Source organism: Berghia stephanieae, chromosome 8 (assembly GCF_034508935.2).
Source record: "Berghia stephanieae isolate SIO BIC M18660-M18661 chromosome 8, UCSD_Bste_1.3, whole genome shotgun sequence".
In the NCBI taxonomy this organism is placed as follows: domain Eukaryota; kingdom Metazoa; phylum Mollusca; class Gastropoda; order Nudibranchia; family Aeolidiidae; genus Berghia; species Berghia stephanieae.
In genome coordinates this window covers 34,318,709-34,345,448 of record NC_088367.1, presented here as the reverse complement: position 1 = coordinate 34,345,448, position 26,740 = coordinate 34,318,709, and the positions used below count along the sequence as shown (strand labels likewise).

At 36.4% G+C, this 26,740-nt stretch overlaps 1 protein-coding gene across 1 annotated transcript in view; it reads left to right on the top strand.

The window, feature by feature from the left end:
- Positions 1-26,740, top strand: part of LOC144978563 (26S proteasome non-ATPase regulatory subunit 2-like) — a 53,548-nt gene that overhangs the window by 13,751 nt on the left and 13,057 nt on the right. The window contains exons 2-4 of the mRNA XM_078924788.1: positions 20,426-20,647; positions 20,998-21,119; positions 23,292-23,516. Of these exons, the coding sequence (XP_078780914.1) occupies positions 20,426-20,647; positions 20,998-21,119; positions 23,292-23,516 (569 nt within the window). The remainder of the gene's footprint in view (positions 1-20,425; positions 20,648-20,997; positions 21,120-23,291; positions 23,517-26,740) is intronic.

The window sequence follows — 26,740 nt, the reverse complement described above, 5'->3', positions numbered from 1 at the left end:
ATAGGGCATAAAATTCTACATACAATGATGCTAGAGAGGTGGGCCTTTGGCCTACCAACCTCCGCTGCACGTCCAACTCGCCTTGAGCATGCATTCACGTAAAATATAAAGATTTTTAAATTTTTTTAAAAACCTACCTCTGTTTCAAAAACTAGCATCTTTCACCTTTCTAAGAAACATTTTGATTTTTCAGAACTTTAGTTCGTTAAAAAATACCGGCCAATCTGACCCGATGAGTCGAATGAAAACGAAATTTTGTTGTTTACACGGTTCAAAGGAAATGCCGTAAATAAGCTTTCATGGACTTCCTGTATTGTTTTTACAGTGTCACGTGACCGTTTTGAGAAATTTGTCGTCTGCTACAAATAATTAGACCGGTAGGGGTAGATATTTTCGTTGGAGCAGAGAAAAAGTGAGTATTATTTCTTGGACTTGTAGAGAGGCCTAGGGTCCACCAGCAGTCAAGTTGATTGAATAAAAGAAAAAAAGGCCTTTTTTTATCCGCCGCCACCACCACCGTGAGAGTGTGGGGGGGTGCATGCCGACGAGAGGGAGACGTGTCGATTGGTGACCTTGGGTGACGTAGAGCATCTCAAGGATGCTGGCAGCAGTTGCAGGTGTTCTTAACCCCTTAACAGCGAAGCTATATTTTTGCTTTTAGATAATAGTTTGCTTTTATCTTTATCATTGTTAACGGGGAATACAGCGTTTCCACCAAGAGAGCAGTCAGACTATCGCAACTCGGACTTCAATTGTCTATAATCGTTTTGCCGTTACTTGTCTTTTGATGATAGAAGATTTGGTGTTAGGTCAAAGATCGAATTTCGCCGCTAAAAGGTTGCATTGCTACTGGGTTTGCTCCCCACCCCCCCCCCCCCCCCCTTCCTTTTTTTTCTTCTTTTTTTTTTTTTTTTTTTTTCACCTTAGTATTGTTGATTGCTATTTCCTTTTTTATGATTAGCAAGTGCCGTAGGAGTCTCACAGGATGCAAGAGTACTGCAATTAACCCTTTGCCAGTGACTCTGATTTTTTTCTTTCAAATACTAGTCTTCATTTCTATTTTTTTTTTTAACGCAGAAAAAAACGTTTCCACCATAAGAGCAGTAAGAATATTGATAAAATGCGCTTTGAGCACGTTGGGTGGATATTGCCCTATATAAAAGCTCATGTTTTTAAGTTGTATTTTGTTTTTTGTCTTTTGATGAAAACGGTAAGATTTTATTTTTGGTCCAAGTAAGATTGATATTCGCCTTTAAAAGGTTAAGTTGTTTTTTTTTTTTTTCAGGTTTTTGTTTTTTTTTCAAATGCCTAGTGAGAGAGAAAAAACAAAACAATCATACATGTATCTGCAAACAGCAGAACGTTTTCATTTTACAATGAGATGGGAAGGGGAAGGGATAACATTATGACAAGAGAGAGAGAGAGAGAGAGATGGGCGGGGGAATGGGGGGGGGGGGGGGGGGGGATAGTAAGGGGGAATGGGAAAAGATGAAAGAAACAATGGGTTGCCTGATGATGTAGATCAAAGGAATGTTACAGCGGTGTTCACGGAGCGTACTTCGTGAAACTTTAACCTTTTACAGTGACAGTTTTTTTTCTGCAGATTGCTTATGCAGAATAAATCGTTTCCACCAAGAGAGCAGTAGCAAGAGTATATTTCGACTCGGGCTTCAATTAAACTATAAATCGCAAAGCTTGTCTTTTAATGATAACATTAAGACTAAGATCTGGAGTTTGGGGAGTGTAAGATGGAATCTCGCCAATAATGGTTAAAATTGTTTTGATTTTTAAAAACATAACACACACACACACACGAGCGCGCGCGGCCACGACAGCGAGGACCATCTATTGCATGTGTTGCAACGATAAATCAGTTTACGTGTACGTAGATCCTGAGGCGAGATGCCCCGTTACCGCGTACGCACCCCCCTCCCCCCAAAAAAAAAAAGAAAGAGACACACACGCACGCAGTCTCGCATCCGCTACGAACTAATTTTGCGCACCAATTTTTACTGCACTAATGCACCAAATTGCATTTGGTTTGGCCACTTGGCCTCCTGTAACCAACTTTTTGGCTTCCTCTGACTTTCCCCGTTATATCTGGTGTGTTTTGCGCCGACAGGCTACATTTACTCCTGCTCTGTAAAATTGTTCTTTTTGTGTTGTTTATAATGTGACTTCAGTTCTATAAATTAGTGTACAGTTATGTGATATGTTGCTGCATTGATTGAAAATATTTCTACGAAATTTTGGAAGTTATAATAATATAAATTCTTTTTCATTGTGGATAACATTGTGTTAGCTATTTAAACGTATCTAGATTTATTGTGATAACCAAACTTGCACACCCCCCCCCCCCCTCCCCCAACCACCTCATCATACGAGTATCCATAACAATGACGCCGCGTGATATCATTCAAACTGACAGCAACTCACCAACCCTCGCCTAGAAAAACCACATCCGCTACACGGATCGCTATTTCTCCAACACCCTATGAATACAAACTGTTTTATAAAATACACCAAAGCTCAGTTACTGTGCATTGATACAATATCGCACCATAAGACCATTATTTCTAATGCACTAATCACACACATTTCAAAGCTAGGTATCAGAAACCCAAAATGTGCTTGTGATAATTTTGTGAAGAAATACAAGAGGGGAACCAGGGGAGGTAAGAAGAAGAAGAAATCCCATTCACCAAGTCAACCACTCCCGTCGTCACTACCATCACTAACGCTATCCACACCATGTATCGACACACACACACCACCACCACCACCACTACCATCCACACCATCACCGCCAACAGTACCAACAACCAACTCAACAAGCCGCCCTCTTACCACTATTCCCTCACCTATGTCGCTACCATCATCATCATCACCATCACCACCACTAACCGAAATCACTAAAAAAGAACTCAGCCCGTCTTATAACATTCCTGTTTACTCAAACGCACGTAGACATACAGCGAAATTTAAAAAAGCGTCAAAAAGACCGCGCAATCTTTTAACCATCATCAACAACAGGTCACCCCTCTGTCTCGTCCACATAAACGCAAGATCCATAAAAAACAAATGTCACGAGATCCATGACCTAATTAAGATCGTCATATTGATATATTGTGCATTACGGAAACCTGGCTTCAGGATAAACAGGATGACCACTACATTACCACCGCCTGTCCCAATACGCATACCTGGAAATCGCTACCACGACCTGGGAGAAAAGGGGGTGGTATTGCCTTTATTTATAGTCTTGCTATCACCAACACCACTTTCACTCCTCATACAAGAGAAAACTACGAATCTGCATGCCTTTCCTTCCAATCCGACTCTGCCACTTTCTCCATCATTACTATCTATCGACCGCCGAATACATCCAATACTAAGTTTGTAGCTGAATTTCAAAATGATATCTTAGACTTCAACCTTAAAAGTTCACCATATATTTTTATTGGAGATTTCAACATACATTTTAATTCCACTTCTCCGACAGTCTCCAAAATCAAGAAAATCCTACACGACAACGATTTACACCAGCACATCACCGAGACAACACACCAGGCCGGCAACATCATTGATTGGGTCATCTCCCCTGTGTCAAGTAATAGAATAAGAAAAACCGAAGTTGTTGACCTAGCGATATCCGATCACAAAGTTTTATTTGTGGATATCGCATTAAAGAAAGTTGATCTCCCGAAACGAAACATAACAACAAGGAATTATAGACAAATTGATATCAGTGGTTTACAAGATAGCATTCGTGACGTCATAAATGAGGTTAAAAATATAAACGACTTCAACAAAGTATTGCGATCTATTATTGACCGTGAGGCACCGCCACAACGTCGGGTCGTATCGAATCGACCACACTCGCGATGGTTCAATTCCGAGATAAAGGAATTAAAGAGCAAAAAGAGACAGGCTGAAAGGAAATGGCGAAAGAGTGGTCTAACGGTATTTAAGGATATCTACAAAGCAGCTCAGTCGGCTCTTTATAACGCCATCACATGCGCAAAAAAAGGCCCACTACAACGAAAAATTTCAAAGCATTACATCTTGCAAAGAACTGTTTTCCACCGCAAACGACCTTCTTGGCAGTAAGAAATCCACACCCCTTCCAGCGTCTAGAAATAACACCGAACTAGCTCAAAATTTTGCCAACTATTTCCACGGCAAGATAAAATCCATTAGGGAAAACTTAGACAATACATCATCATCATCGTCACCGAGCTTTGGACCATTCCATGGAACGCCACTACATGTTTTCGATCCAGCCACTGAGGATGAAGTGAAGTCAGCCATTTTAGATAGCCCATCAAAATATTGTGACTTAGTAGACCCCATCCCAACTAGTATTCTTAAGGCTTGTATTGAAGAACTGTTACCAACAATAACTGAACTTATAAATAATTCTTTGGTCTCAGGTAGTGTCCCCGACTCGTTTAAACGTGCCATTGTTAAACCACTATTAAAGAAGTCCGATCTAAATGTAAACGAACTGAAAAATTACAGACCTGTCTCCAACCTTCCATATCTATCCAAAGTGCTTGAACGCATTGTGTTAAAAAGACTTTTGTATCATATCCATCTAAATAATTTAAGTGAAAATTTCCAATCTGCCTATAAATCACATCATAGCACTGAAACTGCCCTTTTAAAAGTATGCACTGATATTCTTAATAGTGTTGACAAAAATCATGTCTGTTTATTGACTATGTTGGAACTTTCGGCTGCATTTGACACCATTGATCACGAGATACTTATTAAACGATTAGAAATTACTTTTGGAATGAGAGACACTGCGCTTAGCTGGTTTAAATCATACCTAACATCAAGATCTCAGTCGGTTCTGATCGATGGCGCAGTATCAGAAACATTTCCTCTAAATTACGGCGTTCCGCAGGGGTCTGTCCTTGGTCCTGTTATTTTTACTCTTTATACTCAACCTCTTTCGGATATTTTTGTTAAAAATAAATTAATGTATCATTTCTATGCTGATGACACTCAGATCTATGTAAGCGATATCCCTAGTAATATCCCATCATTGATTACCCGTGTTGAAGACTGTATTAGAGATGTTAAATGCTGGATGGAAATTAACAAGTTAAAGCTGAATAATGAAAAGACAGAGGTGATGGTGTGTGGTAGAAAAAGTGTTTTGAAAGATGATTTTCTGAAGTTTACTCTAAATATAAATGGGTGCACAATTAACCTCTCAACGTGTGTGAAAAACCTCGGGGTAATGCTAGATCAACATATGACTATGCAGGCACAGTTTGATTCTCTATGTAGAAGTTTGACAATAGGATTAAAAAGAATTGCTTCAGTTAGACCTTTCCTAACAAGAGAAGTAACATGCAAACTAATAACATCTTTCATACTATCTAAAATAGATTACTGTAATTCGTTAATCTCGAATGTAAGCAACGATAAAATATCACGCCTTCAAAGTATCCAGAATGCGGCTGCTAAATTGATTTTAAGAAAGAAGATAACATCCTACTCGTTGCCACTTTTGTATGAGCTGCATTGGTTACCAGTTAAAGTGAGAATCGAATTTAAACTAGCAGTATTGTGCTATAAGTGCCTTAATGATCAAGCACCATTGTATATTACTGAATTTTTAGAAACGTATAAGCCAACGAGGAGTCTACGTTCTGCACTAGATTCTACAAAATTAATTGTTACAAATAAATATAAATATAAATTTTACGGCGGCAGATCGTTCAGTCACGTCGGACCTTCCATCTGGAACTCTCTTCCTAAAAGAATAAGAGAAGCGCAGTCCTTATCAATATTTAAATCAAAGTTAAAACACCATCTCTTTGTTAAAACACATCTTGATTAATGCATCTTTGTAATTTGACCCCAATATGAATGTTAATTTAGTTTATGTTATTATATCATTATTTTATATTATTTCCGTATTTGACATAGCACGTGGATGTATTATAACATATCTTGTATTAATGACTTTATGTTTAGTTATTACATTGTTGTATAATGATAATATTATGTTGATGTAGTTTGTATAATGTTTCATTTGTATAAAAATGTCACTGTATTATTGTTTCGCGCATTGAGCATCACCCAGTGATGAAAATGCGCGTTATAAATGTCATGTATTATTATATCGTTTTACTCTGGTAACGGTAAAACTTATTTTATTTTATTAAATATCTAAATGCAACACGTGCTAACGCCACAGATTGCATTTGCTAATGCTTCTATATATACGAATTTTCCTTATCCTATCTAAATTGTTTAACAAATCTAAAGAGTTTTCGCGAGGCTAAGGTGGGTTTGGTGGTATTTGGGCTCCTGCCGAGGAATCTGGCCTCTTGCTATAGCTAGTTTGGTCTCTTACTCAAAAATGATCTAGCTAGGCGGAACCTTGATAACAGAAACGGGACCCACACGATTTCGCGAGGAATTAAACATGAAAACAATTAGGATATAATTTCAACACAACTTTTGAAATTCATCAAGGATTGTCCATTACTGAATGTTTTTTGATAGAAAACAAATGCATCTTCAAATCTAAACTGCTTTTGACGGTAAGCGGTAAGTTTTTATTTATTTTTCTGTCCAAACGAATGATTTGTCCTGGTTATAGAAGCTAAGAATTGGTAACACCGGCTCAGCTCTCTAATATTATTATCTTCCTATATCATGATTTTGAGAAATCTTTGAGTAAAGAGAGTATATGTGTTTAAACGCTTATAACTTTTAAACCAAAGATGGTCCTTCTTAATAAAAAAAAGTCCTCCTGAGATACATATCAAAGTAGCTTCTCTAAAAATTTCAGAGCAAAATATGTTTGCACTCAAAAGTTAGAGCTCCCCAAAAAACAGTAATTGGCCTCGATTGTTTACAGAAGCTGCCATTTTCTTATACTGATTCACTTCCTGTTGTCTGCTGCGTTTGAGAGATAACTTCGTCAATCCACATCAAAACTTTACATCTTTATATCTTACAATATATTCCATTTATGGAAGTTATTTTTGTTTTAAATTATTCAATTAATTGGCGTTTTCATGTCCATGCATTCATTTTATAATTTACAATTCTCTTCCTTTTTTTTCCGATTGATTTTTCACTGTTGATTTTGACGTTTTTCATCCTTTGACGGACGTCTGTCCAATTTAGGGGAACGGGGGAGCGGAAGTTTTTAAAATCACCTATTTTCGATCATTTTAAACACGAATACACCACCTTAAACATTTATCAGTCCAAATCTCTGCTTTTATGAGGTCTATTTTCATTTTGAAAAGTTCAAAGTGAACACCTAAATGACGCCGATTCAGTGGTGTATTTGGTCTATCTACATGTGAATAAATATTTAATTGTCGACTTTTCCAAAATTCCAATTTGCAGGTCGTGATCTATTTTTCCTTGATTTCAGCTGTTTCAGCTCTAAACTATACCTTTCTCTCTCAACAAATAATTATTTTTCTGTTTGCAATGTATTACAGAGATGTTGAATTACCACATGTAAAAATTTCAAAGTTGTATCTGAAGCCGTTTCTGAATTATACTTGATTATCCATTGGGTTGCTGTGTTTTGGTCACATATTTTCCTATTAGCTTCTATAGAGATTTTTCACCACATAAAAGCTCATAACTTTTTAACTAGTTGAGATAGAGCGATAATTTTTTCACTTTAGTAATTGTTTCACTCCCCTTTATTTTTCTACGCTAAATTAATACCGATATCACTATTTTGAAAAATTCTTGCAAGTGCCTACATTTACATCCATCATTAGTAGGCACTTGCAAGAATTTTTCAAAATAGTGATATCGGTATTGATTTAGCGTAGAAAAATAAAGGGGGGTGAAACATTTACTAAAGTGAAAAAATTATCGCTCTATCTCAACTAGTTAAAAAGTTATGACCTTTTATGTGGTAAAAAATCTCTGTAGAAGCTTATAGTAGGCAGCAGCAGTGAAAGTCAAATTTTGACCCAACTCGCCCATAGGAAAGTTGTGACTGGAAATTGCCGATCGCGTTTTGGGGGGTTCAATTAAAGATGCATAAATTCGTTATTAAGAGGAATATCGCAGATATTTTGGTATCATTATTTTCGTCTTTCAATTTCCTTTTAAATGATACCAATTAAGGAAAAATCCATTAATGTTTCCAGAAGTTATATGAAGTTAAAATTTGGCAATTTTCAAATGCATTTATTTTTTTATTTACCGTGTGTGTTTTTAAAATTTAAACGATTGTTTTTAGAATAACATCTAAATTTTATTCATGACAAATTTCAGGGCTCTATATCGATGCGCAGATACCTTTTAACTCTGCGCCGAAATGCCATGTTTACATTATCTTCTCATCATGGCTGCCCGACGATATCGATATTCATATCGATATTTTAAATTTAATTATGTATTATTTTAAATTTAGTCCATAATATTTTCAGTACTATTATTTACTATGTTTTTATTTTGAAGACATACTTTCCAACTTTATTTATGGGCATTTTATAGTTTTTGTTTTAAAAGTTCGCATATTTCTTCTCTTTGTGAAATCCGATATTAATAATATCGATATTTTAAAAATACCAATTGCTTTAATTTAATTTAATTTTACTTTGCCATCAAGTCATCAAGTTTCTTTCCCAAATGTTTAGATATGTTTATCATTTGTATCCATATTCTAAAGGCCTTAGCCTTAATTATGGTAAGAAGTTCTATTAGTTATACATTTTGACACCCCCATACATTGAGAGAGAAGGGGTGGGGGGGGGGGGGGGGGGGGGGGATAAAATTATATTAATTGTCAGTTCAAATCATGTAATAGCAATAAACCCAAAGTGGTTCAGCAGACTTTTTTAAAGTATTAAAAGCCAGAACTTTCCTTCTAATTATAATAGGGAGTCTGTTTCAATTTATTTGAACTTTTTCAATCTACCATTTTATTTATATGCAATTAAATTGCCATAGGTAAAAATAAACTCATTATGTCATTACACAACATGTTTATATCTTTTCATTTAAATACTCTCAAACCCTTTTTTATTCTCTATGTATTAATTCAAAGAGGGGAATTATTTGAAATTGTTTCAGTGAGATATTGGGAATAGATCCAAAAGTGATATAGCAAATTGTTTCTTACATCTAGGCGAGTTTTTTATTATGTAACATTTGCGTCATATTATGTAATAATGTGTTAATTTGAAATGTTTATCTTCCTCTTTATTAATGTAAATGCATTGTCCTCGATAAGACGAACATTTTGGTATACAATATATGATAAGAACTCCATATTTAATGTTTTAACCATTTTTATTAACATCACGCGATTTCGGTCACAACTTTGCGATGGTAATTTTGGGGTAAAAATCGGTCTGAAATTTCAGACTTTGAACTGCCGTAACTTCATTTCTAATCAAGATAGAAACTAAATTCAAACTGTTTTGTAATCTGTGATGCCAGCTCTTTCATATGACATTGGTTTCAAGTGTGTGAGGTACATTTAGAATTTCTATTAAACTCCCTACTTATAGGAAAATATGTGACCAAAACACAGCAATCCAATGGATAATCAAGTATAATTCAGAAACGGCTTCAGATACAACTTTGAAATTTTGACATGTGGTAATTCAACATCTCTGTAATACATTGCAAACAGAAAAATAATTATTTATTGAGAGAGAAAGGTATAGTTTAGAGCTGAAACAGCTGAAATCAAGGAAAAATAGATCACGACATGCAAATGAATGACCTATTGGAATTTTGGAAAAGTCGACAATTAAATATTTATTCACTTGTAGATAGACCAAATACACCACTGAATCGGCGTCATTTAGTTATTCACTTTGAACTTTTCAAAATGAAAATAGACCTCATAAAACAGAGATATGGACTGATAGATGTTTGAGGTGGTGTATTAGTAGTGTTTAAAATGATCGAAAATAGGTGATTTTAATTTTAAAAACTTCCGCTCCCCCGTTCCCCTAAATTGGACAGACGTCCGTCAAAGGATGAAAAACGTCAAAATCAACAGTGAAAAATCAATCGGAAAAAAAAGGAAGAGAATTGTAAATTATCAAATGAATGCATGGACATGAAAACGCCAATTAATTAAATAATTTAAAACAAAAATAACTTCCATAAATGGAATATATTGTAAGATATAAAGATGTAAAGTTTTGATGTGGATTGACGAAGTTATCTCTCAAACGCAGCAGACGGCAGGAAGTGAATCAGTATAAGAAAATGGCAGCTTCTGTAAACAATCGAAGCCAATAACTGTTTTTTAGGGAGCTCTAACTTTTGAGTGCAAACATATTTTGCTCTGAAATTTTTAGAGAAGCTACTTTAATATGTATCTCAGAAGGACTTGTTTTTATTAAGAAGGACCATCTCTGGTTTAAAAGTTATAAGCGTTTAAACACATATACTCTCTTTACACAAAGATTTCTCAAAATCATGATATATAAAGATAATAATATTAGCATCATTGTATGTAGAATTTTATGCCCTTTCCAATGATATATAATACATGCCATTTCATTCCACTGAGAAAGAAGAATGAACATTTTAAAATCAGTCCTAAATTTTTTCCCCTCAAAAACGGAAACAGAAATCCTCGCCTGTTTTCAACTCGCGAGAGCTACTTCTTGCAAGTGCCTATCATTAGGCACTGAAATGAAAATTCAGTTTTCAAATGACAGTATAAAATCTGGTTTACTATGATGCAGTATACCATCCCGATGATAAAACCGTTTGAATTTTGTCTCTAAGTTATATAGAATGGTTTAGTCGTCTGCCTTAAAAACACCCAAAAATTACTAGAGAGGTGGGCCTTTGGCCTACCAACCTCCGCTGCACGTCCAACTCGCCTTGAGCATGCATTCACGTAAAATATAAAGATTTTTTTTAAAAACCTACCTCTGTTTCAAAAACTAGCATCTTTCAACTTTCTAAGAAACATTTTGATTTTTCAGAACTTTAGTTCGTTAAAAAAATACCGGCCAATCTGACCCGTTGAGTCGAATGAAAACGAAATTTTGTTGTTTACACGGTTCAAAGGAAATGCCGTAGATAAGCTTTCATGGACTTCCTGTGTTGTTTTTACAGTGTCACGTGACCGTTTTGAGAAATTTGTCGTCTGCTACAAATAATTAGACCGGTAGGGGGTAGATATTTTCGTTGGAGCAGAGAAAAAGTGAGTATTATTTCTTGTACTTGTAGAGAGGCCTAGGGTCCACTAGCAGTCAAGTTGATTGAATGAAAGAAAAAAGGCCTTTTTTATCCGACGCCACCACCACCTTGAAAGAGTGGAGGGGGGGGGGGTGCATGCCGACGAGAGGGAGACGTGTTGATTGGTGACCTTGGTGACGTAGAGCATCTCAAGGATGCTGGTAGTTGCAGTTGCAGGTGTTCTTAACCCCTTAACAGCGAAGCTAATTTTTTTGCTTTTAGATAATAGTTTGCTTTTATCTTTATTATTGTTAACGGGGAATACAGCGTTTCCACCAAGAGAGCAGTCAGACTATCGCAACTCGGACTTCAATTGTCTATAATCGTTTTGCCGTTACTTGTCTTTTGATGATAGAAGATTTGGTGTTAGGTCAAAGATCGAATTTCGCCGCTAAAAGGTTGCATTGCTACTGGATTTGCTCTCTCTCCCCCCCCCCCCCCCCCCCCCCCAACCTTTTTTTCACCTTAGTATTGTTGATTGCTATTTCCTTTTTTATGATTAGCAAGTGCCGTAGGAGTCTCACAGGATGCAGGAGTACTGCAATTAACCCTTTGCCAGTGACACTGATTTTTTTTGTTTTCAAATAAGAGTCCTCATTTATATTATTTTTTAACGCAGAAAAAAAAAAACGTTTCCACCATAAGAGCAGTAAGAATATTGATAAAAAGCGCTTTGAGCACGTTGGGTGGATATTGCCCTCTATAAAAGCTCAAATTCTTAAATTGTAATTTGTTTTTTGTCTTTTGATGAAAACGGTAAGATTTTATTTTTGGTCCAAGTAAGATTGATATTCGCCTTTAAAAGGTTAAGTTGTTTTGTTTTTTCAGGTTTTTTTGTTTTGTTTTTCAAATGCGGATACGCTGCTTCTTCCTTTTTTTTTTTTTTCCTCAACAGGCAAGCTATCGCTGTACTTACCCACGTGGCTTGCACACACAAAAGGATACATCTAGGTCACAAAACCTTACATCCAGGTCACAAAATCAGACAACTAGGTCACACATCAAGACATCTCTGTTTCGTTTGTTCCAAGATAGCAAAACAAACCAGACGTCTTGGAGTTCGAGAGAGCTTTCCATAAAATATTTGGTATTTGCAAGACCCCCAGAAACCAATTCCCTATACAGCTCTTGTGCACGGTTACTTATGACCTTGATTTCTTTCGTACCCACCCCCAAAATCCCACTTATTGTGTGTTATAGGCAGAACATAATAAATAGCTGGGCTGCCACATGCGTGACTAAATTGGCCAAAGAGAGAATCTATACTTTGGCATTAGACACCAATTACCTGATGTCTTGGTTTTTAATCCTAGCCGAGTGAGAGAGAAAAAAACAAAACAATCATACATGTATCTGCAAACAGCAGAACGTTTTCATTTTACATTGAGATGGGAAGGGGAAGGGATAACACTATGATAAGAAAGAAAGAAAGAGAGAGAGAGACGGGCGGGGGGATGGGGGGATAGTAAGGGGGAATGGGAAAAGATGAAAGAAACAACGGGTTGCCTGATGACGTAGATCAAAGGAATGTTACAGCGGTGTTCACGGAACGTACTTCGTGAAATTTTAACCTTTTACAGTGACACTGATTTTTTTCTGCAGATTGCTTATGCGGAATAAATCATTTCACCAAGAGAGCAGTAGTAAGAGTATATTTAGACTCGGGCTTCAATTAAACTATAAATCCCAAAGCTTGTCTTTTAAAGATAACATTAAGACTAAGATCTGGAGTTTGGAGAGTGTAGTGTAAGATCGAATCTCGCCATTAATGGTTAAAATTGTTTTGATTTTTTTAAAATATAACTCTCACACACACACGCACACACACACACACACACACACACACACACACACACACACACACACACGAGCGCGTGCGGTCACAACAGCGAGGACCATCTATTGCTTGTGTTGCAACGGTAAACCAGTTTACGTGTACGTAGATCCTGAGGCTAGATGCCCCGTTACCGTGTACGTAGGCACTCCCAAAAAAAAAAAAAAAAGAGACACACACACTCACACACATACACACACACACACACACACACACACACAGTCTCGCATCCGCTACGAACTAATTTTGCACACCAATTTTTACTGCACTAATGCACCAAATTGCATACCTATCTAGGGACACTAAAAAACCTGGGGCGGCACCTTGATAACAGAAACGAAACCCACACGATTTCGCGAGGAATGAATCATGAAAAAAATTAGGATATAATTTCAACACAACTTTTGAAATTCATCAAGGATTGTCCAGTACCGAATGTTTTTTGATAGAAAACAAATGCATCTTCAAATCTAAACTGCTTTTGACGGTAAGCGGTAAGTTTTTTATTTATTTTTCTGTCCAAACGAATGATTTGTCCTGGTATAGAAGCTAAGTATTGGTAACACCAGCTCAGCTCTCTAGACGTCTATAATATAGGCTGCGGTTATTCAGAGTCGACTCTGAACTGTCTACGGTTATTCAGAGTCGACTCTGAATAACTATCTACGGTTATTCAGAGTCGGGGAGTGCACTCTGAATAACTGTAGACAGTTATGAGTGATGAACTTCCAGTTACCAGACGGTTTTTCTGGGGTTTTTTCTTCTCTCCCACCTCTGTTTAACGCTACGGGAAAAAATCGCTTTACTTTTTGGTATTATCTTGTCTCTTCTGTCATGGCAGTTTTTTGCATTGGTGATTTGCATTGCAGCCGCAAAATTTGCAATTTTTTGCAAATTGTCGAGATTTTGCAAAAAAAAAAAAGAAATATTTTTAAAAATATAGTGGGGACCAGTGATGATAATCTTCCGCGGAATTCTGGGATTTTAGGATTTGTTCATAAATGTTCCGTTGTTTTTGTCATGTCAAACATTTTCTGCTCAGTGGTAGTTCAGGGGAAAATAGAACAATAATATGCCTTCTATCATTTTTTGACACCTCTGCTCAGTTGCATGAATTTTGGTAACACTCCTTTATTTATGACGTTAGTCTAGACACACTGATGCCAAATGTCAAAGGCAGCACAAGACACATGGGGGCCATGAATGAGAAGATGATCGAAAGGGAAGGGGATGGAGCAAATGGGTGTAAAATTTGTGTACTTTTTAGCTGTAACATGATGTTACATTCATTTGACGATTTTATAAGGTTTATAAGTAGGCAGTTTATTGAGCAGCAGCAGTGGCAGTCAAATTTTGACCCAACTCGCCCATAGGAAAGTTGTGACTGGAAATTGCCGTTCGCGTTTTGGGGGGTTCAATTAAAGATGCATAACTTCGTTATAAAGAGGAATATCACAGATATTTTGGTATCATTATTTTCGTCTTTCAATTTCCTTGTAAATGGTGCCAATTAACGAAAAATCCATTAATAATTCCAGAAGTTATATGAAGTTAAAATTTGGCAATTTTCAAATGCATTTATTTTTTTATTTACCGCGTGTGTTTTTAAAATTTAAACGCTTGTTTTTAGAATAACATCTAAACTTTATTCATGCCAAATTTCAGGGCTCTATATCGATGCGCAGACACCTTTTAACTCTGCGCCGAAATGCCTTGTTTACATTATCTTCTCATCATGGCTGCCGGGCGATATCGATATTCATATCGATATTTTAAATTTAGTTATGTATTATGTTAAATTTAGTCCATAATATTTTCAGTACTATTATTTACTATGTTTTTATTTTGAATACATACTTTCCAACTTTATTTATAGGCATTTTATAGTTTTTGTTTTAAAAGTTTGTATATTTCTTCTCTTTGTGAAATCCGATATTAATAATAATATCGATATTTTAAAAATACCAATTGCTTTAATTTTATTTTACTTTGCCATCAGGTCATCAAGTTTCTTTCCCATATGTTTAGATATGGTTATCATTTGTATCCATATTTTAAAGGCCTTAGCCTTAATAATTATTATGGTAAGAAGTTCTATTAGTTTTGACACCCCCATACATTGAGAGAGAAGGCGGGGGGATAAAATTATATTAATTGTCAGTTCAAATCATGTAATAGCAATAAACCCAAAGTGTTTAGCAGAATTTTTTAAAGTATTAAAAGCCAGAACTTTCCTTCTAATTATAATAAGGAATCTGTTTCAATTTATTTGAACTTTTTCAATCTACCATTTTATTTATATGCAATTAAATTGCCATAGGTAAAAATAAACTCTCATTATGACATTACACAACAAGTTTATGCCTTTTCATTTAGATAGTCTCAAACCCTTTTTTATTCTCTCTATGTATTAATTAAAAGAGGGTAATTATTTGCAATTGTTTCAGTGAGATATTGGGGATAAATCCAAAAGTGATAGAGCAAATTGTTTGTTACGTCTAGCCGAGTTTTTGATTATTTAAAATTTGCGACATATTATGTAATAATGTGTTAATTTGAAATGTAATCTTCCTCTTTATTAATGTAAATGCATTGTCCTCGATAAGACGAACATTTAGGTATACAATATATGATAAGAACTCCATATTGACTGTTTTAACCATTTTTTATTAACATCATGCGATTTCGGTCACAACTTTGCAATGGTAATTTTGGGGTAAAAATCGGTCTGAAATTTCAGACTTTGAACTGCTGTAACTACATTTCTAATCAAGATAGAAACAAAATTCAAACTGTTTTGTAATCTGTGTTGCCAGCTCTTTCATATGACATTGGTTTCAAGTGTGTGAGGTACATTTAGAATTTCTATTAAACTCCCTATTATATATATATATCATTTGGTAATGGAGATAAGTTAGGCTGATCGATTTAAGAAATGATTGTTTATAAGTTAATTTAAATTTGCTTTGTTGATGGAATATGTTTTGCAATTGATTAAAGATTCTTATTTATAAGCGACTGAAGTTGAAAAATCGTCAAGTTTTAAGAATTTGGCACTAAAATTGCCAAAGTCACAAAATAACCGTAGTAAACTGGTATCAAATTGAAAGAAACTCATCTCGCAAGAACCAGTGATGATACTTTTCCGCGGTTTTCTTTCCTTTCCTCGGTTTTCCTCCTCAGATCCTCGATCCGCGGATATTTCCTTCATTTCCTCCTTTTACTTTTTTTTTTAATATAATAAGTCCTTAAAAAATACCTCCTTTTTAAACAAAATATATGTATATATAAAATTTCCTCCTTTTACTGGACTCCGGGCGTTTTAAAATTGAACGGGAGAAGGCAATTAAAACAGCCTATAAGCTTCATATAAAGAAGCAATCCAAACAGGTTGGGCCCCCACCTAGAAAGAGGCCCAAAACACACTAACTAGTACTCTTCAAGTACTCAAAAGAAGTCATCCTGCCTACTTTCCTGTGGTGCAAGAATGTTCTAGGTGAGTTTTCCGTTTTTCCTAGACTTTTCCTCCTTTTTGACTTTTTGTGAGTATCATCACTGGCAAGAACTCAACTCGATAATTCGATAGGCTACTCGGCTCTAAATATCTGTACACATGGTTATCCAGGGTCGACTCTGAATAACTGCCTACAGTTATCCAGAATCGACTCTAAATAACCACTTCGATAATATAGGAATCAGTCTGAAATTGGGCACCAACTGACTTAAAAAACGAAAGGGGATTCCCCTGAAACACTGTGACGTCACAAGGCTAGGAGCCAATGACCGACGCTGACCACGGCAGTCCAAGCTGAAATGGCGTTACTTTGGTAGATTTTGAAATGAGTGTGATTTTATGTTTTAAGGGAATTTTTTCATGAATGATGATAAACGGCTCGATTTTCTTGCCCACTAAAATTAAGCTATCTTTCATTGCAATATCTTCTAGATGAATTTAAGGAGGGAAACGGTAATTGTACCAAATGATAGAGCGTTCAATGCCCTTTATTTTGGTATTTGATTTATCCCAATCTGTAAATAAATACCAGAGATATCTCAATTTAACCAAGCCATGGTTTTAGCCTGTAGCTCACAAACGATAATTAGCGGTCACACAGGTGAATGGGAGAACTGTGACACAGATTTAGCCCTTCATTTAAGTGCCTACCATCATCACTTTACCATTCTCATTCTTTCAGACTAGACCGAGACCTGCCAACATATACGATTTCGCGTACTTTGGTGCGATTTTTGGACCCAAAAACGTAGATATGATTCCAAAGGATTTAGTACAATTTTTGTAATATTTTTTTTTTTTTTTTTCTCAAGCGTGAATGCTGTTGATATTTTGGATTTTAGGAGACATTCCGAAAGCTCCTCCTACAGCCTAGGCTGTCATTATCCCCAGACAGGTGTCTGGGGATAACGAAAATTGGTTATCCCCAGACACCTGTCTGGGGATAACGAAAAGGCTGGGCTTTCATTATCCCCAGACACCTGTCTGGGGATAACCAAATTTCGTTATCCCCAGACACATATTTGCAACTCCGCTCTTTTAAACAATTATCCACATTCCAGAATATGGAATGTTTCCGAATGCACATAGAAATAAGGAGAGTTAATCAAATATATATAAAAACATTAAATTAACCAACATTAAATCAGTTGTTACTACATATACACAATATGCGTCGACTTCGAAGTGGGTATCATGGCCGAATGGTTTAGTCGTCTGCCCTGGAAGTTTTACCAGAATCGATGTTGTGGGTTCGAATCCTGGTTCTGCCACAAATTGGAACTCTTCAGTTGCTTGTGGTGATTTCAGTCGAGCCTCCATTTGCGCGCATACGAATCACGTCGCTTTCTACTTTCTTCCATTCACTCATTCCTTGTCAATCGTTGTGGAAAGGATCGAGTCAACACATGTTGGCATTTGTTTTTCATTTTTATGTCTTTTCAAAATTCCAAGACAAGTTAAAATAATATCAAAACAAAAATTACTGTTGATTTCGAATTCAGCAAAAAAAACAACAACAAAAGAATGACGTAGTAAATCCCTGCCAAGTCCTAGATTGAAAAAGAAAAGTAAGATTTCCTTTATTTTAAAGGAAATATACTGCACATCGTCTTAATAAGGAGCAATTAATGTAAAACATTTGTGCAACAAGATCAATCCGTGGCAGTTAATAGTAAATAGTTGAATCAACTGGCAAAGGTCTTTGACAAAAAGAGGAAATATGAGAGAGAGAGAGAGAGAGAGAGAGAGAGAAAGAAGAGTAAAAGAGAGTATTGATTAATATTAATAACATCACTCTGTGGCAATACATCATTTCATGACACTAAAGGTACTCCGTGGCAGCTAAAAGTAAAAGTACACATGCGTAGTTGATGAAAGTGTAAATGTTGCTGCTCGAAGCTCGAAGAAATAAATAATAACTACTTCTACTACTACTACTACTACTACTACTACTACAACTACTGCTGCTGCTGCTGCTACTACTTATAATAATAATAATAATAATAATTATATTATAATAATGATAATAATAAAAGTACTTACTGTTCCTTCTGCGACTGCTGCTGCCACTAATGATTATACTTATACCGACATCCCTTATTTATTATTATTATTTATTTTCAATTCCATTATATTTCTTTTCCAACAATAGTCTACACGTTTTTATATTTCATTTTATATTTCACTTTCTAAACTGCATTACACAGTTCCTCCCCGCTTCCCCTCTTTTCACTTAATTAATTGCACACTTTTTAGAAATATCTAGTATTCTATTTTAATTCGTGCTTCCTTACAAAGGAGCATAATATTTCCTGCTAACCAATGTTTAGTTTATTCATCTTAACTACGCCAATACCACATCTCATTCATCTGTGGTGTTTCAATCATCCTGTTTTGTTGATAAAGGGGAAACCTGAAACGTTCATTTGATCTGTTTTTGTAATTAAATTGAAGCTTACTACATTCAACTTCACGTTATTATTTATTAGTAGTTGATGAAAGGACACAGTCCTTGGCAATTGACGATTTGACAACTGTCAAGGTCCTTGGCAATTGACGCTACCATATATTATTTGAGTTGTTTCCCTTTGTAGGAGCTTTCGGAAGACCTCCCCATTTAGGACTATAGTTATCATTTCAGTTACTTATATTATGCCGGTTTTCACCAATATTTTTCTCATTGAGGATTTGCATAGAAGTATGCATGTAAGCTTATTTTAAAAAGCTTTTACCACTTGTTAGATTTAGACAGTTAGCTTAATGAGCAGCAACAGTGGGAGTCAAATGTGACCCAACTCGCCCATAAGACAGTTGTGGCTTGAAATTGCCGTTTGCGTTTAGGGGGGGGGGGGGGGGGGGTTCAATTAAAGAAGCATAACTTCGACTTCGATGTAAAGAGGAGTGTCGTAGATATTTTGGTATATTATTTCCGTTTTTCATCATTATCACTACCACTACTACACCACCGCTACATAATCACAAGCACTACTACAGTAGTTGATTCTCTGCCATCTGGTAAACAGACATGAACGTATTGTATTTGCTTCATCCACAATTGGATCATACTTTGATGTTCTTATATGGTATCTGAGGTAAACAGGCCCAGGCGATTGAAGCCATGAGGGCAAGGAACTGCCATTAGTAGAGCAACAAGTATTCTGGAACATGCGTTCATGTGGTGTAGCATTTGTTTCATTGCAGAGAGGTGAATGAACAGAGTGCAGGCAGTCCTGTAGAACCAGTTCCCACTGGTTGATACACAGTCCTTTAGATTTCAGAGTGAGAGAGTTATTGCTTTCCAGATTATGTTGTTGAGTTGTTCCACTTGCCCTTCTACATCTCTCCCTAGGACATTCCAGCCAACTTCACCTATTCCTCACAAGACCTTCTCTATGTTTTCTTTGGCCTCCCAACCTTCCTTTTTCCCACAGCTTGTCTCGTAATGTCTGTTGTTGGTTTTCTGAAATTGTGACCATTTCCATTTTCTTGTTGAGATCTATTTGCTAATTTCCTCTTGTCCAGCTTTTAACCACAAGTCTTTATTACTGATTTTCTCAGGCCATCTGATACCAAGTATGTTTTGAAGACATCTGTTTGTGGAGGTTTGAAGTTTTTTACAAAGAATTTTGGTCACTCTCCATGTTTATGAGATTGGAGAGATAGATGATTAATATCTGAATCCAGCAGACCTGAACCTGGCACTTAATTAGTCATTAACCCTAGCCAAGGGTAAAAGTGAAGCAGTTTATGTTTGAGAGACTCCTGCCCTTGATAAAATGTTTGTTTTTTAAAGATCATTTCTTATTATTGCTGTTGATCTTGCTGACTGATTTCCTCTTTTTTTTTTTTATCTTCAGACTGAGGAGGATAAGCAACTCCAGGATGAGTTGAATATGCTTGTTGAGAGGTTGGTGGAGCCTGATCAGAAACTGTATGCTGCCGCACTTGAAAGTTTGCGAACCCAAATTAGAGCTTCCACCACCTCTATGACCTCAGTACCAAAGCCACTCAAGTTCTTGCGTGTTCATTATGATACTTTGAAAGGAGTCCATGACAAAATTAAAGACAAGGAGACACAGGTATGCAGGATGTAATGGCTGATGTGAATTTAACATTGTTATACATTTTTGATTGAGTGACATTTTTCATGTTAGCATCCTTCTCTACGAAGTAGAGTGGACTTTTGTGTGAAAGTGTTGAATTATTTAAGTGTTAGAATTTTCTTCAATATTGGACTGGTTCTGTCCACTTTGAAAAACGATTTTGTCAGCAAGCACTATAACTAGTATAGTATTTTTTGTCTTTTTTTCCATGAGCCAGTGGGTTTTTTGTTTTATTTTTATTTTATTTTTGTCTATAATGTTGTTATTTTGTGTGCTTGTGTGTAAATGATCTAGAGCTTAAAATCTATTAACTTTTTGTTTTTCAGCGATTCTGTGCTGATATTGTCTCGGTTCTTGGTATGACCATGAGTGAGGGTAGAGACAGTCTGAAGTATAGACTTTTGGGATCAAAGGAAGAAATTGGCTCATGGGGTCATGAGTATGTCAGGTTGGTTTCTTTCTTATCAAAAATGTAATGGTTGTATTAATGTATTAGGTATTTGGATATATCATTGAAATTAGGTCAGTATGAGCATTTATATCTTTGTCATCTGAATGTTTCCAATATTTTTACACAGTTTCAGGGCTGAGAATCTTCCGCCCAAAGGCGGAATTCCTCCTTAATGGTGGCCCATCACAATCACAATTCCGTCTTTTTCCCAAAAAAAATAATTTATGAATAAAATAGACTAGTCACAACCACTACATCAATATCCCTACTACTACTACTAATCCAATCACCACCACACCATCGTCCCTGAGACCAATACTAATACAACAACCACCACATTATCATCCCTATCACCTCTACTACTACAACTGCCATCAACCATCATCCCTACCACTACAGCCACCACATCATCATCCCTACCACCTCAACTTCTACAACCACTGCCACATTATCATCACTACCACTACTACTGCAACAACCACCACATCATCATCCCTAAGCCCACTACTATTACAGCCATCACCACATCTTCATCTCTTGCACCATTACTGCAACTAACACCACATCATTATCCCCGCCACCACTACAACTACAACCGCCACCACATCATCATCCCTAAGACATACCTGCTAACCTTTCCGCTTTTGGTGGAATCATTAGACCTGTAAATTCTCAGTCAATTAACTGAAATCAGTCAATTCGTCAAATTCAAATATTTTTAAAAAGGGAAGAAAGAAATGAATAAAGAAAGAATTCATGAATCGTAGTCGATTGACTGTAAAGTTAACTAGGAATGTTCCACAGCCCCACGCATAGCTCATGGGCCGTTTATATTAATGATGGATATATATTGCCAAGGCTAAGCGACACTTTTTAGAATTGCCGTGTCTGAACACACCCCATGTATTTTCACACAGCCTTCGTGAAATTATTTTTTCACTTTCGAAACCTGTCGTAGCCAATTTTAACTGAGCCGCCGAGCGATAAATTTGACTGTTTCGTCTAAGCCAAAATTGACCAGATTTACTTGAAGGACAGGAAAAGTATGAGAAAGAAAAATTCGAAATACTGGAAGTTCATTATGTAGACACCTTCAAATCGAAAGTGAAATGATTGCTACAAGCACATCTCGATTACCTCATGTTGTAAACAAACTGGTTGACCGTTTCTAAGTTTCTTCACTGATTGGGTACCTAATTACAAAGAACAATGGTAAGTAGCCTAATTAATTCCCTCGCAATTTAGTTTTCTGTCATTGCTTTGCTCAAGTGAGCTTGCTGTTTACCTTTCATTTTGATTCTTTGGATTTTACCGCTACGACGAATTACGAAGAGTTTCAGTTTCAGTCAATTTTTATAGAGCTCATTTACAGGTCTAAATCATTCCTGTTTACACTGTTCCTTTCCGCTATTCCTCTATTGTCTCTAAAATTCAGATTTTCAAAACTGATGATAATGGTAATCAGACAAAAAAAATGGTGCGTGTGTGTGGGGGGGGGGGGGGGGGGGGGGGGCGTAAAAAGGTGATGTGTTTTGTTTTTTTATGATTCCAATGGGAGCTAAGTAGGATAATTGCACTCCTTTTCCCTATTCGATTACCTAACACATCTGATAATGCTGGTGGTCATTTTGATAGGGAATTATGCATTGTTGACAAATTCCTATTTTTTGCCTAAATTCCTATTTTTTCACATTCTGATTCCACTATTGGAATGTAAAGGGTTGGCAGGTCTGCCTAAGACCACTACTAATACAACCACCACCACATCATCATTCCTACCACCACTACTACTACAACTACCACCACAACATCATCCCTACCACCACTACTTGATGAAATTCAATTTTATAGGTTATAGTCGCATGGATGGGTCATGATCCTTTCGCTGAAAGTTTTCCTCCTTTTTTGTGACCAGTCATTCTCACCCCTGCAGTTTTTAAAAGTTAGTTTGCGATATTTATATTTTTAAAAATTAATATATGGTGTATATTTTGACTTAGTTACAGTTTGTTTTTTTGTTTTTCTGCTCTCCTGTTAAGTCAGGTTTTGTTTTATTTATTTTTTTAATGTTTTTATTTTTATTTTTTTTTTGGGGGGGGGGGGGTTTAATGTTATGTATGACACGGCAAATGTCTGTTATCTCATTAATTTGTTATTTATTGACTGCAGGCACCTAGCTGGTCAGGTAGCCCAAGAATGGCAGGAGTTGGGAGATGACACCAAGGATATGCAAGATAAGCTTGTGGACTTAAGTAAGCAGATTGTTCCCTACCACATGTCCCACAATGCTGAGGCTGAAGCTTGTGATTTGTTGATGGAGATTGAGCGCCTTGATTTGCTCAAGGACTTTGTTGATGAGTCTGCCCATTCTCGTGTCTGTTTATATTTGACAAGGTGAGCCAGTTACAATGTGTAACATTTTAAATAATGATATTCATTTCAAAATTACTAAGTAACCTTTTTTGTGTTATGTTTTGGAGAAATAAAATTAGTCTGGTAAAGAAAGAAATGTGGGTGGGGGTGTAGGGAAGGGGGGGGGGGGGGGGGGGGGATGAGATGAGTCACTCTCTGGCTTTTATGGTTCTCTTGGACTTAGTTGATTGTTGAACATTTGGTTCAGATTCATCATGTCATGCATTTAGTATCTGTAGCACTTGATGCCAAATGTTACTACTTGCATAAAGATTCTGTTTTGGGGACATTGCACTGAACAGAAATTAATTTGATAACTTGATTTTACGCTTTTATTTGTTTTACAAGAGTAAATATTTGATGAGTTTTGAAAACTGAGTTAAGTACATAAGTTGTTCAATCATATTATCTCATCTCATCTCATGTAGTTCCATATCTGAAGCAGACGTCGGAGGTCATCTTCCGCCAAGCTGATCTATCTCTTGCCAATTCTATTAAAGCAGCGCCACCTTTCTCAGCTTCATCTGTCCAAGTTCTTATCCCTTTCAAATACGTTATTCTTTGTCTTCCTCTTATTCTTTTTCCATTCATCTTTCCAGTCAAGGCGAGTATTTCCAAACCAGGGTGGCGGATAATGTGTCCTAAAAATTCCATTTGGCATTTGATGATTTTTGTTATCAGTGATCTTTTTCTGTTTGCCATTTCTAAAATTTCTTCATTTCTTTTCCTTTCCATCCATGACACCCTCATCATTCTTCTGTAAAACCACATTTCCACTGCCTCCAGTCTTTTAACCATGGTCTTGTTTATGGTCCAGCTCTCACAACCATATAGCAGCACAGACAGTACATAGCAATCCAGGACTTTGATTTTTGTTTTCATGCTAATATTCCTGTTTTTCATAATTGTATGCAGCTGGTTGAATGCATTCTTCGCCATACCTATTCTTTTCTTTATTTCACAATCTGATTTTCCATTGGATGTTACATTGAAGCCTAAATATTTGAAACATTCAACTTGTTGTATTGTTTGTCCTCTGCTTGTTATTACACAGGCTGGTGGGTTATTATTTTTAGATACCGTCATACATTCTGTTTTAGATATATTCAGTTCCAGTCCCATATTTTCACTACTCCTGACTACAACATCCAGTAATTCTTGTAGTTCATGTTCAGATTCTGCCAGTAGAACCGTATCATCTGCATACCTCAGATTTGTTACATTCTTTCCTCCAATACACACCCCCTTCTTATGTTCGATATCTCTCAATATCATTTCACTATAGAGGTTGAATAAATCTGGAGACAAAACACACCCCTGCCTAACTCCTCTTCTAATAGGTGTAAAACTGCTTAGTTCGTTGTCAACACGCATTGCTGCTTCTTGTTCCCAGTACAAATTCCGTAATATTCTTAAATCTTTACCATCAATGTCCAAGGATGATAGAATTTTGAATAGTTTTTCGTGTTGTACTTTATCAAAGGCTTTTGAATAGTCGATGAAACACATATACAGATCTTTATTTACTTCAATACATCTTTCCATCAGCATTGATAATGTGAATATTCCATTTCTGGTACCCTTGTCCTCAACAAAACCAAATTGCATCTCCCCAATTTCAGGTCGTATTTTATTTCTTATTCTTAGTAAAATTATCTTCAAAAGAATTTTTGTGAGGTGGCTCATTAGGCTAATAGTTCTGTGTTGTTCACAATCAACTGCCCCTGGCTTTTTTGGTAGTGCTATAAAAATGGATCGTTTCATATCAGTTGGCATTTTTCCTGTGTCATACACTTGATTTAGAAGGTTTGTGATGAATTCAATCCCCCATTCACCCAGGCCAGTCAAGGCTTCAATTGTTATGGCATCAGGTCCTGCAGCTTTTCCATTTTTCATGATTTTCATGACGTTCCTAACTTCATCTTTCATTATAGAAGGCCCTTCCAGTTCTTTTATCATAGGCATTTCTCCTCGATTATCAAAGAAAAGTTCTTCAATATATTCTGACCATCTGTTTAGAATGCAGTCTTTGTCCATGATGGTGTTTCCACGCTTGTCTTTGATGCATCCACTTTTAGCACCTGATTTAGTTTTGTTTGTCACTTCTTTGATTTTCTGATGGAAGAATTTGCCATTTTTTCTTTGCAGGACATTATATAGTGACATTGTTCATTTATCCAGTCTTCTTTAGCTTCGTTGCATTTTCTTTTTATCTGCCTGTTCAGAGTCTTGTATTTTTCTTCCTGATTTTTGGCCTTTCTTCTCTCATTCATTAGTTCTAATATCTCTGGAGTAATCCATTTCTTCTTCTGCAACTTAAGTGTGGTTGGAACATTTTCTTCTAATGATGCAGCAACACTGTCTTTAAACTGCTCATATTTCTCTTCTATATCTGTTAGTTCTCCAAGCACTTCAAACTTGTTTCTTACTGATAGTTCAAATTTTTCTTGTATCTTCTGTTCCTCCCGGAGAATGTCTAGTTGGTATTTAGGTTTAGCCTTTGCTCTTTTGCAGATTTTCAATTTAACTCGTATGGGGCATAGCACAGGTATATGATCGCTGTTACAGTCAGCCCCTGGCATAGATTTGGCATACAAAACCGAGTTTCGGAAACGTTTGCTGATGAGTATGTAATCTATTTGGTTTCTCACTCCATCTCCAGGACTTTTCCATGTCCACTTCCTTCTATTGTGGTTTGTTGACCAAGTATTTGTGATTGTCAGATCATGTTGACGGCACCATTGAATAAGACGATCACCTCTGTCATTTTTGTCTCCCAGACCATGTGGGCCCACAATATCTTCTATTCTTTCTCGGCCCACCTTGGCATTAAAATCGCCCATGATGAGTTTTATGTCTGAAGACTTAAACTGATGCATTGCTTTATCTATTTGTTGATAGAAATTTTCCACTTCTTCATCATCGTGACTGGTGGTTGGGGCGTATATTTGTAAAATATCAAAATCAAAAGGTTTTGCTTGTAGTTTGATTGCCATTACTCTGTCTGATATGGGCCAGAATCCTTTGACTGCTCGCGCCGTTTTATTATCTAGTATAATTCCAACTCCCCTTTGGTGTTCTCCTCCTCCTGAGTATATAATTTTACAGTCATCATAATTAAGTTCTCCTGCTCCTTTCCATCTAACTTCTGATAATCCTAAAACATTGATATTCAATCTCTTCATTTCCATAACTACATTTGCTAA